The sequence below is a fragment of the Athene noctua genome, chromosome 1, assembly GCF_965140245.1.
Source record: "Athene noctua chromosome 1, bAthNoc1.hap1.1, whole genome shotgun sequence".
In the NCBI taxonomy this organism is placed as follows: domain Eukaryota; kingdom Metazoa; phylum Chordata; class Aves; order Strigiformes; family Strigidae; genus Athene; species Athene noctua.
The window spans coordinates 8,158,947-8,175,562 of NC_134037.1; the positions used below are offsets into that span (position 1 = coordinate 8,158,947).

The 16,616-nt window shown below is 42.3% G+C and overlaps 1 protein-coding gene across 7 annotated transcripts in view; it reads right to left on the bottom strand.

The window, feature by feature from the left end:
* Window positions 1-3,239: 3,239 nt before the first annotated feature.
* Window positions 3,240-16,616, bottom strand: part of ADGRF5 (adhesion G protein-coupled receptor F5) — a 48,370-nt gene continuing 34,993 nt past the window's right edge. For 6 of the 7 annotated variants that reach the window (XM_074895530.1, XM_074895524.1, XM_074895527.1 and 3 more), the window contains 9 exons: window positions 16,170-16,322; window positions 14,720-14,913; window positions 13,861-14,040; window positions 11,057-12,427; window positions 10,072-10,113; window positions 9,893-9,952; window positions 7,167-7,223; window positions 5,826-5,910; window positions 3,240-4,715 (listed from right to left, as the gene is read on the bottom strand). In XM_074895530.1, coding sequence (XP_074751631.1) covers window positions 4,636-4,715; window positions 5,826-5,910; window positions 7,167-7,223; window positions 9,893-9,952; window positions 10,072-10,113; window positions 11,057-12,427; window positions 13,861-14,040; window positions 14,720-14,913; window positions 16,170-16,322 — 2,222 coding nt within the window. In that variant the 3' untranslated portion in view covers window positions 3,240-4,635. The remainder of the gene's footprint in view (window positions 4,716-5,825; window positions 5,911-7,166; window positions 7,224-9,892; window positions 9,953-10,071; window positions 10,114-11,056; window positions 12,428-13,860; window positions 14,041-14,719; window positions 14,914-16,169; window positions 16,323-16,616) is intronic. The other variant, XM_074895526.1, reaches the window with a different exon arrangement.

Here is a 16,616-nt window from a genome sequence, read left to right on the forward strand (position 1 = left end):
ATCCTTTGGAGACACAAGGTGTTGTCGGCAATGCTTGTAGCTCTTCGCTACAGGGAAGAGATGTGAAAGGCACAGCTCCGACTTTCTGAGCAGACAAGCAAGCATAGCTTTGCCAGCTCCCAGGCCCAAGCTTAGTATGTCCCCTAGGAAGAGCTGTCACAGCAGTTATTCTTAAGCAAGGTGCCTGTCTTATTTCTTGTAAGTTTTCTAATCAGTAATGGTATCATTGAGGGGTGTGAACCCACCTCATTCACTTAGACAGGGCAAAACAGGATCTGCAGCCCAGGCTCCATGGGGTAAAAGGGTAGAAAACACTGGAGCATTTCAGTCTTCATCTAAATGTCTTGGGTGCAGATATCTCTGCTCCCCCATCCCACTGCCAGATCTTCTGCTGGTGAACGGAGCCTCTTTCTAGCACTTCAGATCATCACAGTGGGCTGGCTCTTGTGTGGTTGTTCCCTTGTCCAAGGCTGGGGCTGAAACTAGACTGTTCTCATGGACACATATTTTCTTTGTTGTTATCAAGACACCTCATCCTTCCCAGCGTGGCTGGCTGCTGCACACCTGCAGTTAAGCAAGGGCTCACTGCAGGGCTGGCTGGCTGTTACTGCTGCAGGGAGAGCTGTGGACAGACTCCTTTGCTACCCTGGCTCTCGTGGCCTTGGGGACAGCATAGCCTAAATGATTGATGCGATGCTCAAAGCAGTGCTGGACCGGGGGCAACCAGGACCTTCTCCCAAGAGCATTGCTTGGAGTAATTGCTCCTGCCAGGCAGCAAAATCCTGCAGGCAGAAAATCCTGCAGGGTCTCATTTGGCAGCCACACTGGTTTATTTACCATCTGGGAAAGGCTGCAGCTGTGGCAGGGGGACTGCCACCCAGGGAGTAGGTGTGAGGGAATGGTGCCACCATGCAGGGGCCATGGCCGTGGGCTCGGTGGGGCTGAGAACACGCAGTCCGGGTCAGAGGGCTCCACCAAGACGTCAGTGCCACCAAGACTTTGGCGTGTGTTGGAAGGGAAAGCCTCTTTCCTGCCCAGTAAAAACCCTGATGTGCTGAGAAGTGCACCATTCATTATCCTGAAAAGAGGTGGGAAAAAAAGAGGAGTAATCCAAGAGGAGGCTGTAGGAGGATTAGTGTTACTTATCCCAAAGAAAAATCTGAAAAGAATTTAGGCAGAGTGTAAATTAGAAGAAATGGTCCTAGATTCTGTGTAGATTTTACCATATCCTCATATCCTTTATCAATTATTTTCTAACAGGAAAGTACTAAGGAAATTATATAGTCCATGTGCGAATCTGCCTGTCAGCCCCATGTCCTCTCCACAGCATGGAATCCTGCTGAGGACCAAAAGCCTCAGAGAAATTCTTGTTGAGAGTTCACAAGTATTGATGGTTGGTAAAGCTTGTTAGAGCTGTCACCAAGGGAGGGATGGGCACAATGTGAGCATCTGAGCCCCTGGTGAGCCCCAGCTCATCATCCCTTCATCACCTCTGTGGCTCTGCCCTGCCCACAACACATCCCATTTTCTACTGGTTGCTGGTGACGGGTTTACATCAGCAGAAGGCACTGTGTGTCCAGGGGGGGAGGTTTAGGGAGGCCCTAATCTTAGGCAACAGAAATATTTGAGGACTGGGTATGTGAGGAAGACCATGGCAACTCAGAAGTTTGGAAAGGGAAGAGGATGGGTGGGTACAGGACACAAGTCTGTAAGAAATGAACCTCATCTTTTCTATTTATGGGATTAACAAATCCAGCTGAGGTCACAGGAGCTACAGGGTAATATGGAGTTGGACATACCTGACATACTAGTCACTTTGTACATGGGCTGAGGGGATCAACTTTTTATTCTTGCCTAACTTGACTTTTCCAAAATGCAGCTGTTCCCTGAACGTGTTTCCTGGGACAGTGTGAAGGAGCAAACATGCTGGCCAGACTGCTGAGCCGTGACGACATCAGAGATCAGAGTATAACTGGCTTCATGGTCCAAAGAAAAAGAAAAGATATTAGAACTGCATACCTGTAAACCCCTGTTCTGGGACATGTTGACTTTCACTAGCCACTGTAGTGTGAATAAAATAGTCCCGGGCTTTTTGCATTGTTCATATCGAAGGTTGCCAAAGTCTTTAAGGAATGAAGGGTGAAAATCTGGCTTGAAGCACATTGAGTTGTACAGCTACAGTCACTATCCAAAACCTCTAAGTGTGAGAGAAGGTAGGTCTATGCTTTGGAGACCAGTATGTCACAATCCCTGCCTTTATTATTTTTCCTGAGCTGGAATAAATCAGAGGAAGGTGACAAGACAGTGACTGTTCTCCATCCAATGCTATGAAAGGTGAGTGAAGGAGAGATCCCATCCTTTCCAAAGATTAGGTGAACCTGGTAGGCTTTTTTTGCAATATGTGCCTGAACTTAGTGCCTTGCAGTTAGGCAGGGGGAGGTACGAGTGACAGAAATCATCACAAAACAAACACAGTGACAGCCCTGACTTCAGGAAGGGGGTTAAATGGAGGGATTTAGTCTTTGATCAGGTGAAAGAGGAGGATTGGGCCAGCTGACCAGTGGCCCAAAATGCCAGACTCCTGAGGGGAGCAAGCTGTTGGTGAGCCCACTGCCCACCTTGTCTGTGACAAAAACCTGGCTCTTGCTGCTGAGAGTGGGTGGGAGGGGAACAATGTGGTTGCTGTCATGTCTCTCCTTCCTCCATTCAGCACTCCCAAGTTTTCTTCTCTCCCTTTTTGTTTTTATCCGTGTATATATACATGCGAAGCCTTGGCCCCAGATCTTTAAGACTGGCACAATTAATTTCTTAGCTGCTACTCTTCCATGATTTGTCATGACTTTTGTAACAATGGCAAGGACCATGCCTTTGAAGATCATCCAAAGATAGCCCTTTAGCGCCAGACAGCTCGGTATCACATCCTGATTTCTCATTCACATACAGTCAAGAGTCAGGCTTAACTAAACTGAGAGGTGTGGCGAAACCTCAGAGATTAAATGTCTGCAGAGGTAAGGTGTGGTGGGACTGTGCTGTCTACAGGGACTTGTACTTTACAGTTTATGTAAAGCCTGTTCTAACTCAGTGGGAGTGGATGGTTCTGCAGCAGGTCAATATTGCACAAGCTACTTCCAGACTGAGGTGGACTACTCTGAGCTGTACAAAGGCAAGTTTTTGTTGGAATAATGTGTGAAGGCCTGATTTTCGAGTTTCCACTGCCATGTACTTCAAAGAGATTCTGGATTTTCAAATATTTCTTAATCACTAACCATGTTCTAGTATTACAACTAAATCTTCAAGCAAAAAGAAATTGTTTTCGATATAAATAATACATTTGATTGATGCTTGTTTATTGTCTTCAGTCATCACCACCTGCCCATACCAAACCATCACACTTGCCTCTAACTGCAGGCAACAGTTTTCCATCCTGGTTCATCCCAAAGTCCTGGGAACAAGTTCACCACTGGTAAACATAGTCCTGATTCCCCAACAACCAAATAGAGCTGTAACACCTGACAGCAGTATTTGATGTTGGCCTCAGATCTAAATCTTCCTGATTCCATCTATCATATTTTGCATTAAGTTTTGTAACATTTGTGTGAACTATAAATACTTTGCAGGCTCTCTCACAGCCCTCTGCTTAAGACAGGAGTCTTGCCTTAAAGGTATACAGGCTTGGAAATAACTGATTCCACAAATATAGTATTAGGGCAATAAATTATATAAAACCTTTCATCCTGCCTGGCACATGGTGGCTTATATTCACTGCAGAGCTGACTCTCTGAGCTCTCCAATTATGATTCTCCTCTAAGAGGAGACCCAAACACACAGAATTTACACAAAAGACTCCTTGTATACTTAACACTACTATACATTAAATAAATGCAGTCCCCTCTGTGGTAGAGAGCAGCAACCATCTCTGTCTTACCACATGACATATCAAGGGAAGGACAATTATAGTTAAGGATATAAAACTTCCTTTTCTTCAAAAAAGACACACATGGACCTTTCGGTACATTCCATCTGAAAGAAGACCACGCAGGAATCATCACGGTCTTCATTTTATCTAAGTCAAAAGTGAAGATCTGAAATGGACCTTCTTAGTTGTGAATCTTTGGTTCCAGAAAATCTTAAATAGAAAGTGGAGAGCACTATACCTTATGGCCTTTCCAGACTCTGATATATGGACAAGAGAGAAGCTGAGGTACTTGTGTATCTACACAGGCCTTTGGAATAATTCAGAGAGTTTATAGAGGAAATACTAAAACCACTGGAAAACAGCTGAGTGTAGCACTGCAATTCATGGCTCAGTACTGCATAGTGCTAAGCACCCTCTTAAAGGCTGAGAATTCTACACTCCCAGTGACTTTTCTGGCACTTGAAGGCCTCCAAATCCTTCCGAGTTTGAGACATCTTGTCATCTCTTCTGGGATTGGCAGCCCCTGTAAAATTCCACCTCTCAAAGTTTCCCTGCCTTACATGTTAACCAGAAATGATTATTCCAGAAGAATGCACCAAGGCACAGTTTAGTCAAAATGAAGCAGTCCACTTCTTGATGACTCTCAGGTACTGTTTTCTGCATGTCTTGGGAAGGGCAGAGGTCCTTTCAGAGTTACGTGATTTAGCATTCGTAGTGCCTCAGTTAAGCAAAGAATATGACTTGGAAGTGTTTTCAGAGGAGGAGCTGGATGACTCTGAAGAAGATACCCTGTATTTTCCTGCAAAACAAAACATAGTGGTTAGTTAGACATAAGGACAGATAGCCTAGCACATGCTGGCATAACAAAGTAAGGACAGTTAGACCTGTCCTGATGACCCGGGTGGCTTTGTCTTGGTCTGCAGCTCTGTTACTTTCTGGATTACAACAATAGCAGCAACCACAGAAGTCAATGTGTTTGGTGACACAGCCAAGATATGTCATCTTGAACTGACAATCATGCCATAGGATAGTAATTTACTCACATTGTAAATGGAGGGACTTAGTGATCCTCCTTAAGCATGGGAATGCATCTAGAACGTGCTCTTGAGATGAATACTAGCTCCTTGCCCCATGTGACCATGAGGATCTAAACTAAGACCCAGGTGCACAGAGCCTGAGAGCAGAGTGTAGAAGCAAGTGCTAATAATATGGGAGTTTTGGGTGGCAGCAGCATGGGAGGCAGTTGTGGGCAAGTGTCTCTCCTGTGGTGGAAGGCTTCTGTATGTGCCTGGTGAACTCTGTAGCAGAATCAGAGACCAACTTCCTGTTCCATTATCTGACTATTAAACAGACTTAAAAAGTAGATGATTGCCTAAACTCCTTCATATCCCACTTTTACCAGTTGTCACCATCGTCTCTGATCAATGGTTGAATGTAAAGATTACATATTTAGGAATGAAATTACTCATATTGTCAGCAATGCTTCTTGCAAAATAAAGTCGTAACTGAAATGGTGATGTCCATAAAATGACTTCCAGAGAACTTCTGAAGAGATACAACTCCAAGAGTACATGAACAGTAAATGAACTGAGGAGCACTATGTCATGGTATCATTAAGCTCAAAACAAAGCTCAGTTAGTGGGTTTTAGGACTGGTGAAACATGTCACCATTCAATACTTGTTTTAGTGGTAGAGAATTACGCTGCTAACATCATGCTACAATCATGAACAATTATGCTAGTGATTCTAATGACTCATTACAGTTCCTTTGTACTACAAGATAAAATACCATCTATGGGTGATGGATAGGCAAATAGATTGAGAGAAAACAGGATACACAGACCCTGAGAGTGAGAATACAGGCAAAATCTTGTTTGTGCTTCAGTAGGAGAGATCTGTTGTTACATACCTGTTTTCCCACACAAGTTGTTAAAGGTTCTTGAAAATGGATAGCTCATAGCAAACATTGGTGTCACCAGGATCAGGGAGGTTGACTGTAAGAGAGAAAATTGTTTTTTGATAAAAGCCTAGAACTTTCTTTATAGCCACATTGAGGGGAAGAAAAAGATTACAATAACATGTTGTTCAGTAGTACAAGCAGGCAATCCACAAAGGGACAGGTTAGATGTTTGTGAGGCATCAGGTTCACTCATCTGCATGTTTATGATGACAATGAAGGAGATGAACTTTAAAAGAAACTACAGGACAAAACCAGCCTGTCTCTGACTGTTGGCTGGGGAAGGTGGTTTAGGCTCCACAGTCATACAGACAGTACAGAGTTGTACTCTGAAGGAGTATATCCATTAAGGTAGCCAGAAAAACTAATATTTATATGCTTGGGGATGGTCATTGAAGGCCAATAGCCTGAGATAATCAAAGGTAAATTTAACTTGACACACTAGAGGGCACTGGAACACAACTCTCTGCAGTCCAGACAGGAAGGAAGGAATTTTATGCTGTTAAAAATAAGGTTTTTTTTCAGTTCTGAAGTGATTTGAGAACTTAATGGGCTTCCTCCAAAGATGTGTTTAAAAAAAAAGTATGGAAAACACACCTTTTTCTGTTCGGTCCTTCTCTGTTTATTAGATACCATGGTGGGGCTAATTAGGCAGTTTTATGCAGTCACCTGCATCATAATGTAATAGAGGAAGAAGGTAAATTAATCACATCTAAAAAATTTGATCGAAGATTTTGATCTTGCTTTATTTATTCCTTATCAGCAGAACTGCCAAGAAAATATGCCAATTCCCACTGCCTGGGGCAGCTTCCACAGTGTCAGCTAGAGTTAAAAGTGTCTGGCCAGGAGACTTTGTCTGAAAAGGAATTCAGAATTGGGGTCCAAGACTTCACAACTTGTTCTCTCTACTTTATTCTGCTGGATGTGTCAGTACAGGAGGGAATGAAGAAGCTGACATGCTTAATGATAGTTGTACCAGTTATTTCTCTCTTCTTTCCAGTTTCCTGGGAAAAAGGAGTTTTTCCCAGTCAGAACAGCACCACATCCACAGATGTCATTTTCAAGCCAGAAAGAAGGAGTGGCGTTTTAAAAATGCATTAGGAAATGTTCCCAGACCTGGGTTCCCAGGAGTAATCCTCCTGCAGAAAACACTGGAATACTTGGAGTATTCCATCCAGGTGGATGATTCTATGAATCCTAAATGAAGAAACTTGTGACCAAAACTGCATCTTTCCTGTCTTGTCCTGACAAAATATCTGAATGTGGCAGAGGGTTGGAGCACTTAAAACTTACAGTGCTGCTCTGCCTGGCTAGTCGCAGGCTGCTTCCTCCTGGGCCTTCAGCACGTTGCTGGAGGGGAGATACACAGAGTCAGTACTGGGTCCAATACTGTTTTAACATCTTCATTAATGATACAGATTATGAGAAGAGCACACCCTCACCAAGTCTGCAGATGATACAAAACTAGAAGGAGGGGCTGATAGATGAGTCTGCTGTCATTCAGAGGGACCTCAACAAACTGTAGAAATGGGATGACAGGAATCTTATGAAGTTCAGCAAACGAAAATGCAAAGTCCTCCTGTCCGTGGGGAGGAACAATCCCATGCACCAGGACATGTTGGGGGCCATGTGACTGGAAAGGAGTAAGCACAGAGCTAAACACTTCTCCTTGGTGCCCAGTAAAAGGAGAAGAGGCAGTGGGAATGAAGACAGAGCCAGACTTTTCTTGTTGGGTAACAAACATCTCTGTAGCCACAACACATCTTCAACAAGCAGAGTTCTTTGTGAGGCGAATATTAGTCTATAGCATCAGCTCTTGCCCCTCTCCTAGGGCTGTAAGACATGTCCTGGCTCACTGAGGCTGAGCCCCCTGTGTGGTTGACCTCCTATGTTCTGCTTTAGGAGTTCGTCAAACCTCATTTTAAAAGCAGTAAATTCTGTGGGTTTACTCCTTTGTTCACACTGAGGGACCGTTCCCCAGCCTTTCTAATGGGCACTGGTTGCTCAATGCCATAAGCAGATTTGCACTTGGCTGGATCCAAGGATCCTCTAGACTAGTCACTTCTTATCTAACCCAGGCTAGAGCAGAGCCTCTAGGGAAGAGTTTTACAAAAGCGAAGTAAGCAGCACATCTCCAGAATGTTCTTTCCACTCCTGGCTATCAGAGGGACAGGGCCTTGTGGAGGCAAAGGCAAGACCTTGGTGTTTAAAAGCCCCTTATGGCCTATTACACTTACACAAAATGAAGTAACCTGTAAGAAAACTTAGGAGCATGTCAAATGTCCAGGAGCAAGGAGATGTAAATCTCCTTCAGTCGCTTTGAATCTGCCACTCATTCAGGTCAGGCCTGGTCCTTCCTTATCAAACTGGGTGGCACACTTGCTCCCTGGCCTCAGAGCAGCCTACATCCCTTTTACATTCCCCATCAGCTGTTTGGGCTGAAGAGTCCTATGTCCTCCCACAACAGTCCTCCCACCTCTGCGGTACTTGTTCTGCTCTGCACCTTTCCAGTTGTGTTATATCTTTTTTGAACTTAATCAAGCTCATTTGTCCCCACGCCAGCATTTTCCCATGGCTTAAATAGCTCTGCCTCCCTTTAGGCATTTTGGAGGAAAGGCTTATGGTGCCATGAGATCTGTGGAGGTGAAGGGCACGTGGAGAGAGGAACCAGGAGCTGCTAAAGACTAGAAGGTGTGAATGGAGCAGGTACCTGGCTGGCACAAGACCGTCTAGCTCCATGGCTGCCCAGTAGCTTACAGCAACTGAACCCTGTTTTACCCTTTTCAAACAGACACTGAACATTTATTGTCAGAGTCTTGATTTCTGGAACACAAATTGAAATGGAAGAAGTTCCATTTAATAATAAGAAAAAGCTTTTTTTTTTTTTTTTTAAAAAACTGAGGGTGACAAAACGCTACATCTTTTTGTCCAAAGAGTTAGTGGGTTCATCAGCTTTAGAGATACTGAAAACCTGATGTGACAATGTCCTAAGCAACCTGCTCTAATTTACCTTGCTTTTAGTAGTGGGTTTGAAGTGGATGATCTCAAATGGTTCTTTCCAACCTCAACTGTTCTCTGACGATTCTGTGACATCTCTCTTCAGCAGCAACATTGCCTGTGTTTCTGTCCTAATTGTATTCTTCTGAAGTAGTTTTCCTGAGGCACCATTCAAACTTTATTTTTCCTTTTAAAGATCTCAGTGGAACTGGCTTCCCTCTTTAATGTGAATGTCTATCTCAGCAGAGGCATTTCCAGATGCCCATTCAAGCAGGGAGGAATGCAAGAGTCAATAGGCTAGAGAAACTCTCTGTGGATGGGAGAGAAGCCTTCCAGGATCTTCCTTAAGGATCCGGTCCCTGTTTGCAATATTATTTCTTTTTTTTTTTTTTTTAGACACTGAATATTTTGGGTTAAATGCAGGAATTTGCTGGGTATGGGACCTAAGTCTCTCCTCTTCTAGGAGCGTGTCCAGGCCACTTGATTCCAGAATCGTATTTATTTATGTTCTATTCTTTATTCTATTAAGATCTGAATCCTTGCAACACATAGGCATGATTTTGACAAAAGATTAATTCTTCCTCCTGATTTTCTATTCCCAGCATGAAGTGGAGACTGACCTGTCTCCATGTCTCGTGTTTAGGTTGCAATATCTCCACCCTTTCCTGCTCATAGCTGAAGGGTATCTTCCCCAAGAAGTTCCCTTTGCATTTCTCTTAAATTGTGAATAAATAATAGTGTCACTGAAACCTTCTGTCTTCTAAATTAAAGTTTCAGTTACATTTTGTGGTTTATTTCTTGTGGAATTTAGAGCAAATGTCCACCAACTTCCTTCTCATTTTTTACCAATTAAAGGTGAAATAATGAACTTTGAAAAGGGGGTATATTCATATTTGTGTTGGTAGCATCTTTCTCTGACTAGTTCTAATAAGAATATAAAGTGCATTTGACTTAAAAGACACTTGGAGAATGTTAGACTATTCAGCAGTAACTGAAATACATTCTTAGGTCAAGGTTCTAACCTTTGTTTGCTGCGAACTCCATTTGGACATTGAATTCCTCTTCATCAGGGCTTCTTGTATCTATTTGTTTAAAAAAAAAAACCAAAAAACAAACAACAAAAAAACCCCAACCAAACAGTAATTATGTTAAAATTCCAACAGTATTTTCACATAATACAAGAAACAGTTTGAATTCTTACCTTCTTGTCCCAGAGACTCCCAAACACCAAAATGAATAATCCCTAGGAGACAGATAATTATATGCAGTTTTATGACAACAACCTTTTAAATGCAGTACCTCATAATTATCTCAAACGTTGTCCATCTTGACTATTTAAACTCTGAACTCTTTGATAGAGGACATTTTTCTAACTGTATCTCACATAACAGATTGCTAATGTGGTAGAAGTTCTCCAGACATGGCCTATTTAAACTGTGTATATCTGGTCTACAAAAGCAACACAGACAGTTTGCTAGCACTAAACGTATTTGGAAGAAAGGACCTTTGTGCCCTGCCTATGCTCCCCAGATAAGGTAGCTGGTTCACAATTTGAAAGGCAAGTGAGTTTGATCCGAAGCATACAATTTTGATGCCATTCTTAAGAGATAGAGTAGACATAACTATTGTGTCCTTATGAAATCCAGTTGTATTGGGATCCTACTGGCCACCTAAATGTGTTGTTGTAAATATGATACTGACTGAAAACTCTCAACCATGTGTAATTTGATCAGTTTCTCTCTTTAGTATTAGTATATTCAGGTGTTTTTGGTGACTTTTGAGCTGTTTGTACTCCCTCATTATTTGAACCCACAGAGCATAATATGATGCCTCCAGATGCACTGTAAATGAGTCTAGACATGCTGAAGCTTGTCCATTTGAACACAATACGTCTCTTTTCCTGATCTTCAGGAATGAAGTTCTTCCCAAAGCTACTGGCAGAGTTTGAAGTTACCTTTATGTCAGCTTTATCTATAAGGCACACTGGTTAAGGTGGCTGAGAATACGAAACACTGCTGAATTCCTGGAATGGGTTTCCCAAAGAGCCCTTGGGGAACTGGGATGTGCAAGGCAAACCTGAGTCTTCCCAAACTGTTTTTATTCCCCTCCAAGCACACCACAGCAAGAATGTAACTACACATTAAATGGTCATAGAGGAAACAAAACCATATGTATATGCCACTCACCTGCAAAGCATTGAACAGAGCAAAGAGGATGTGGAAAGCTCGGTGACTGTTTTTGATGATGGTGGCAAGGCCAAATCCCCAGGTGAGGCCTAACAGTGGTGTCAAGATGGCCACGCTTTTGCCAATTTGAAACAAAGACTTCTTCTCCTGCCTGTTTGACCTATCCCCAATAGTTGGCCTCAGAATTTTTATTATAACGACTGCAGTGATGAACAAATTTATGGCCACAATGATCAGGGCAGGTATGACAAAGGCCAAGAGAGCTTTGCTGTCCTTCCAGTTGAGCCAGCAGACACCTCTTCTGGTGTAATTGTTCCTTGGCAGTGTGACAGCGATGGTGATGACTGCAATGACAAAGGGGCACCCATATCCCAGACAGAATGCCACTGCTTTCTGAGCGGTCTTGCTTGTGTTATGTAAGATGAAGATCAGTCTGTAGAAAAGAATGAGGCCCAGGCTGAGCATCCAGAAAAAGACACATAGGTAGAATAAATGGATGAAGAAGGTGGCCACAAAACAGATGCCTCTGCTCGTCTGTTGGTTTTGGTCATTGATGGAGGCAGTGACAATGAACCAAATGTCAGCAATCAGGAGTGATGTAGCTATGTTGAGTATACAGACATGGCGCATATAGGAGGTTGTGTTGTTTGTCACGTATTTCCAGACTAAGGATTCAATTATAATGCACGCCACCAAACTCACGATTGAAATGATCAGGCCAATGTAGGTTATATAATCTTCAAAGATTATCTGGGAGGATTTATCAGGTGACATCAGAATAGAGAATGGTGTTAAGTGATTGCAGGAGCAAATGACATAATCTTCTGCCTCTGTGGCTATGCAACCACGAGTATCCCAGCCCCCCCTCCTCTTGTTGAGGGTGAAGTTCCAAAAGACACACTGGGCCATCTTTAGAGATGAGTCTTTCTTTGTAAAGGTCATATTAATATTGAACTTATGGCTTCTGTTGTTGCTCACGGTTGTTGTTATCAGTAAGCCATTCACACACTCGGGCTCATTCCATGGCAAAATACGTGCAAGTCTTGAGTACATCACACTGACAATGGTTGAATTTTGAGTTAGGGTCTGAATTTCACTTTCACCAATGAAGACATTAACTGTGAGGTTTTCTGTACTGCTGAAGCTCTTGTTATAATTTCTGTAGTTATTTTCTGTGACAACTCTACCTTGTAGCTGAAGGGTGTTTGCAGAGACAGGAGGAATGCTATTATTAACTGGTTGGAGATGCAGGGTAAAATTTTCTACTGAATCCAGCAACAAAGAACTTGTGGGTTTCTCCGCTTTATTCAGGTCTTCCCAAGCTTCAGCTGTGGAATCAGCAACAATGTAGTCCACTGTGGAGAGGAAATTCTGGAACAACAACAGAATAATGCTGTTACTGAAATCCCATACAAATCACTGTTGTTTCTGATGGCAATTTCTGCATGGTCCTAGAACTGCCTTTTGAAAAAGCCCAGCATTTTCTTATTTTTCTCAATACATATGAAACCTTTAGTTGTTAACCCTCTGCATGGTCTTTCAAGGTAAGGCTTCCAAAAAGTGGAGCCACATGGGTTTTTTGTTACATATTACTTAGCATTTTTTCTTACTTAGTTTTCTTTCCCTTCTTTCTCAGCTTTTATGCTGTCTTTGATTTCTCAGTCTCTCATGTAGAGTTCTCCAGCTACAAAACATCAAGCCTTTTTGTGCTTTTCTGTTCAGAAGAGCAGTTCTTTTTCTCTGTACCTCACAAGCAAGGTTTCTAAGTATTTCTAAGATTTATTTTGCTATTTATTTGTTGCAACATCCAGTTGATTTTCCTTGCTTAATGATGTCCCCTGGAATTTACTCTCCCTATCCCTATTTCAACCCTTTTTTCTTCTACTCATAGAATCATAGAATCACAGAATGGTTTTGACATTTAACGATCATCCAGTTCAACCCCCCTGCCATGGGCAGGGACATCCAACCTGACCTTGAACACTACCAGGGAGGGGGCATGCACAACTTCTCTGGGCAACCTGTTCCAGTGCCTCACTACCCTCATTGTAAAAATTTTCTTCCTGTGTCCAGTGTAAACCTACCCTCCTTCAGCTTAAAATTGTTGCCCCTTGTCCTGTCACCACAAGCCCTGTTAAAAAGCCCTTCTCCATCTTTCCTAGAAACCGACTTTAAGTATTGAAAGGCTGCAATAATGTCTTCTTGGAGGCTTCTCGTCTCCAAGCTGAACAATCCCAACTCTCTCAGCCTTTCCCCACAGGGGATGTGTTCCAGCCTTCTGATCATTTTCATGGCCCTCCTCCATTTCATTCTTGTACTGGGGAACCCCAGAGCTGGACACAGTACTGCATGTGGGGTCTCACAAGAGTGGAGTAGATGGGGAGAATCACCTCCCTCCACCTGCTGGCCGCCCTTCCTTTTAGGCAGCCCAAGATATGATTTGCTTTCTGAGCTGCGAGTACATGTTGCTCGTTCATGTCCAATTTTTCATCCATCATTCCTTGTCCTTTCCTCTATCTTAGAATGCTAGAGACATTTATTGGCTCCTAGAACACTTCTACTTGGCAAGCATACAGCAGCCTCTCTTTCATGCGTAAACTCCTTGTCCTCAGCATTTTGACTTTTCATAAACTCTTCTATATCTTTGCTGTCATTTCATCTTTGTTGTCATTTCATCTCATTCTCTTAATACTTTCCTGTTCCTGACACTAACTGTGAAACTTCTTCAGGGAGAATGTTATCCCCTGTGACAAAAGGGGGAAAAGGGCTTGATAAGAATAGGTAAGACTTAAAATAAAACTTACTTTAATAGTGACCTCCTCTGCATCTGCTGGGATAGAAGAGACCATATCCAGGATGGTAACGATGGCACCTAGGTTTGCAGGAGAATGGCTTATTGTGTTTTGCTCCAGTCTTGTCTTTTCCTTAAGCTCTGCAAGGTATTTAGGTAGGTTTGCTTTTGCCTCAGGACTCTTGACCAAGGACTGGAACAGAAGATAACAGTATGTCACATGTATGAAATTTGCCTGGAGCTTGATCCTTCTTCATAATGGCTTCTATACTAATAAAATAAACAGAGCCAGGATCATTCTAGACATGCTGGTAGTGTTCAGCTCTCTGACTCTCCAGAATAGGGTATCCTAACTGCATATTGAGAGTGGTCTCTCATCTGAACTAACTCATAGACCGCTCCTGGAAATTCTGGGGGAGAAAATAGTTGGCCTGGGGCCAAATCATACAAGGGAACAATCTAATAAGTTAAGAAAATGAGTAGCTGTACCTCTGCCTGGGACTTTGCTGTGCCTTATTTTCTAAAATAAACACAGTAAGTATTTGATGAAAGAAAGATAACTGTTCTTATCTAACCTCACTGAGAGAAGGGTGACTCTGGATGGTTTGTAGAGGTGAAGAGCACTATGATAGGATACCTAGGCTGAAAACAAAGGCCCAGCACCCATCTGTGAAGCTCTGGGCCAGAGAAGGGGACCTAACCTCTGTCAGTGACTTGCATAGATATAGCAAATCATTCTTTATATCTTTGAAAAGATAGTTTTAATTAAATATTTGCTTTTTAATGCTTCATATATTTTAGATATGTTAAGCAAAAAGGCACCCAAGAAAAATTTTTGCTCTCTCCTACCCCAGGAAACTCATAAATGTTACCTCGGCACTAGACAGCAAGTTGTTTATTGATACAGACAGGCAGTCATCCCTTTCAGTCTTCCATGTTTTGTTGGAGCACTTGTAAATTTTTCTGCCTCGTGTAAAACTATCTGTATTTGTGTCACGGCATGGCTTTATTAATATGGCCCCTTCTTTTCCAATGCCAAGACTGCTTGAGCAGGAAATTTCCTGAGCTGTGTTGAGAAAAAGACATAGAGGTACAAAAGGAAGAAGCAGGGAGATGAATAATTTACCCCCATCAAACCTGTTACCTCCTGAAATTCAAAGGTCTTTAAATGAGGATTTCAGCTTGCTGTCTTCACTAATTAAAACCTTTCAGGGTGTATATGTCTTGCAACCATAATTTTTTTGAATCGTGAAATTAAAAAGGAAATCGAATAAAGCTTCTTGGTTTTGAGTACGGAATCAAATCAACAAACCAATATCCAGTGTTTTGGGATTCGTCTGTAGATCACAGGGTTAGATGGGGGTGGCGTGGGATTATATTGGTCACTATGTGAACAGTAATTCACACAAAGTTTATTCTGCTAAGGGACACAGCGCTGCTGCAACACTAATAGGAAATTCACTAAGACCTCAAGAGTGAGGCCTCAACACTGTTTTGATGAACAGTGAGTCTTGTTAATTGGGTTTGATTGGGTTAGTCATATCAGTAAATATCTGCTGATTAAAGTAAATAAACTGTCTGCATATTTGTTGCCTAAGAGTGAAATCTGGCCAAATACAGTAATTCAAGCGTAGGCACCACCTCTGTGGAAAAAAAAAAACAACAAAATTTATGCATTATGGGGATGTCCAACATTTTTTTCTTTCCAATTTAGAATAATAAGCTGAAATATGCAAGCTCTGGTCAGAACTAAAGATCAACACCAGATTTAGCAAAGTTGAATTCTAATTGCCCAGCATTTCCTTCAGAGCTGACGGGAAGCTGGGTCTGCCCAGGTCTCTGCAGCTCCTCACGGAGGTTGCCATTCCAGTGTTTAAAGTGGATATGCTCTCCTACAGGCTGACCTCCTGAGCTGGATGACTTCTACCTGAGACCCCATAATCTTTCATTCTTGCTAAATTGTTGGTGCGAGCTGGGAGCTGCATGACCACATTTCAACACAGGAGACGAAACTTGGTGGTGCAGGCTGCACCAGAAGGAAATAGGGATAGAAGATGACTGAACTACAACTGCTTGGGAACTGGGGCCACGGTTAAATACAGTGAAGACAAAACATCTTTTCTATTTATTTTTTTTTTAATAACAACAAAATTGTTATTTTCCTCTGTATTTCAAAATTTCCTGTCAAAAAGGAGACAAAAATTCTTGGCTAACAAAACCCGCTTCTGTTAGGTGTCACCAGTGACAAATTTGTGGCATCTGATTTAACAGAGATACTCGGATTTCCTATTTAACAACTTTAAACGGTAACTTTTTTCTTACCAAATATCAGGTGCAGTGTTATATTTTCACTCTTGACTTCCTGTTTAATGCGGTTAATAAACTTGCAATATGCCTTGAGCTCTTGCTCTTTGCTGCAATCTGTTTCTGTGTAATTGTACACATAGCAGAACAAACTTCCATTTTTCTTTTTCCCTGTATGAAAGGGTTAACACAGGTTAGGTTAACACAGGTTTCGGGCCAGTCAGCTAGCAGACAGCAAGAAAGCTTCTGCAAAACTTTTTTCTGTGGGTCCTAGAGAAAAAAAACCTCTTGTGTGGAAAAATTTCCTTTCTGTATGACGATCTCTGTCTCTTACTCCCCACTTAATAAATCCGCTGGCAGCTGCTGTGTGATCAGTACCTTTTCAGTTACTGGTGTATGAGCAAATCCTGCCCAAGCCCTCTTTTGGTGCAGGCACCAAAATTTACATTAGAAACTCTGTTGGAG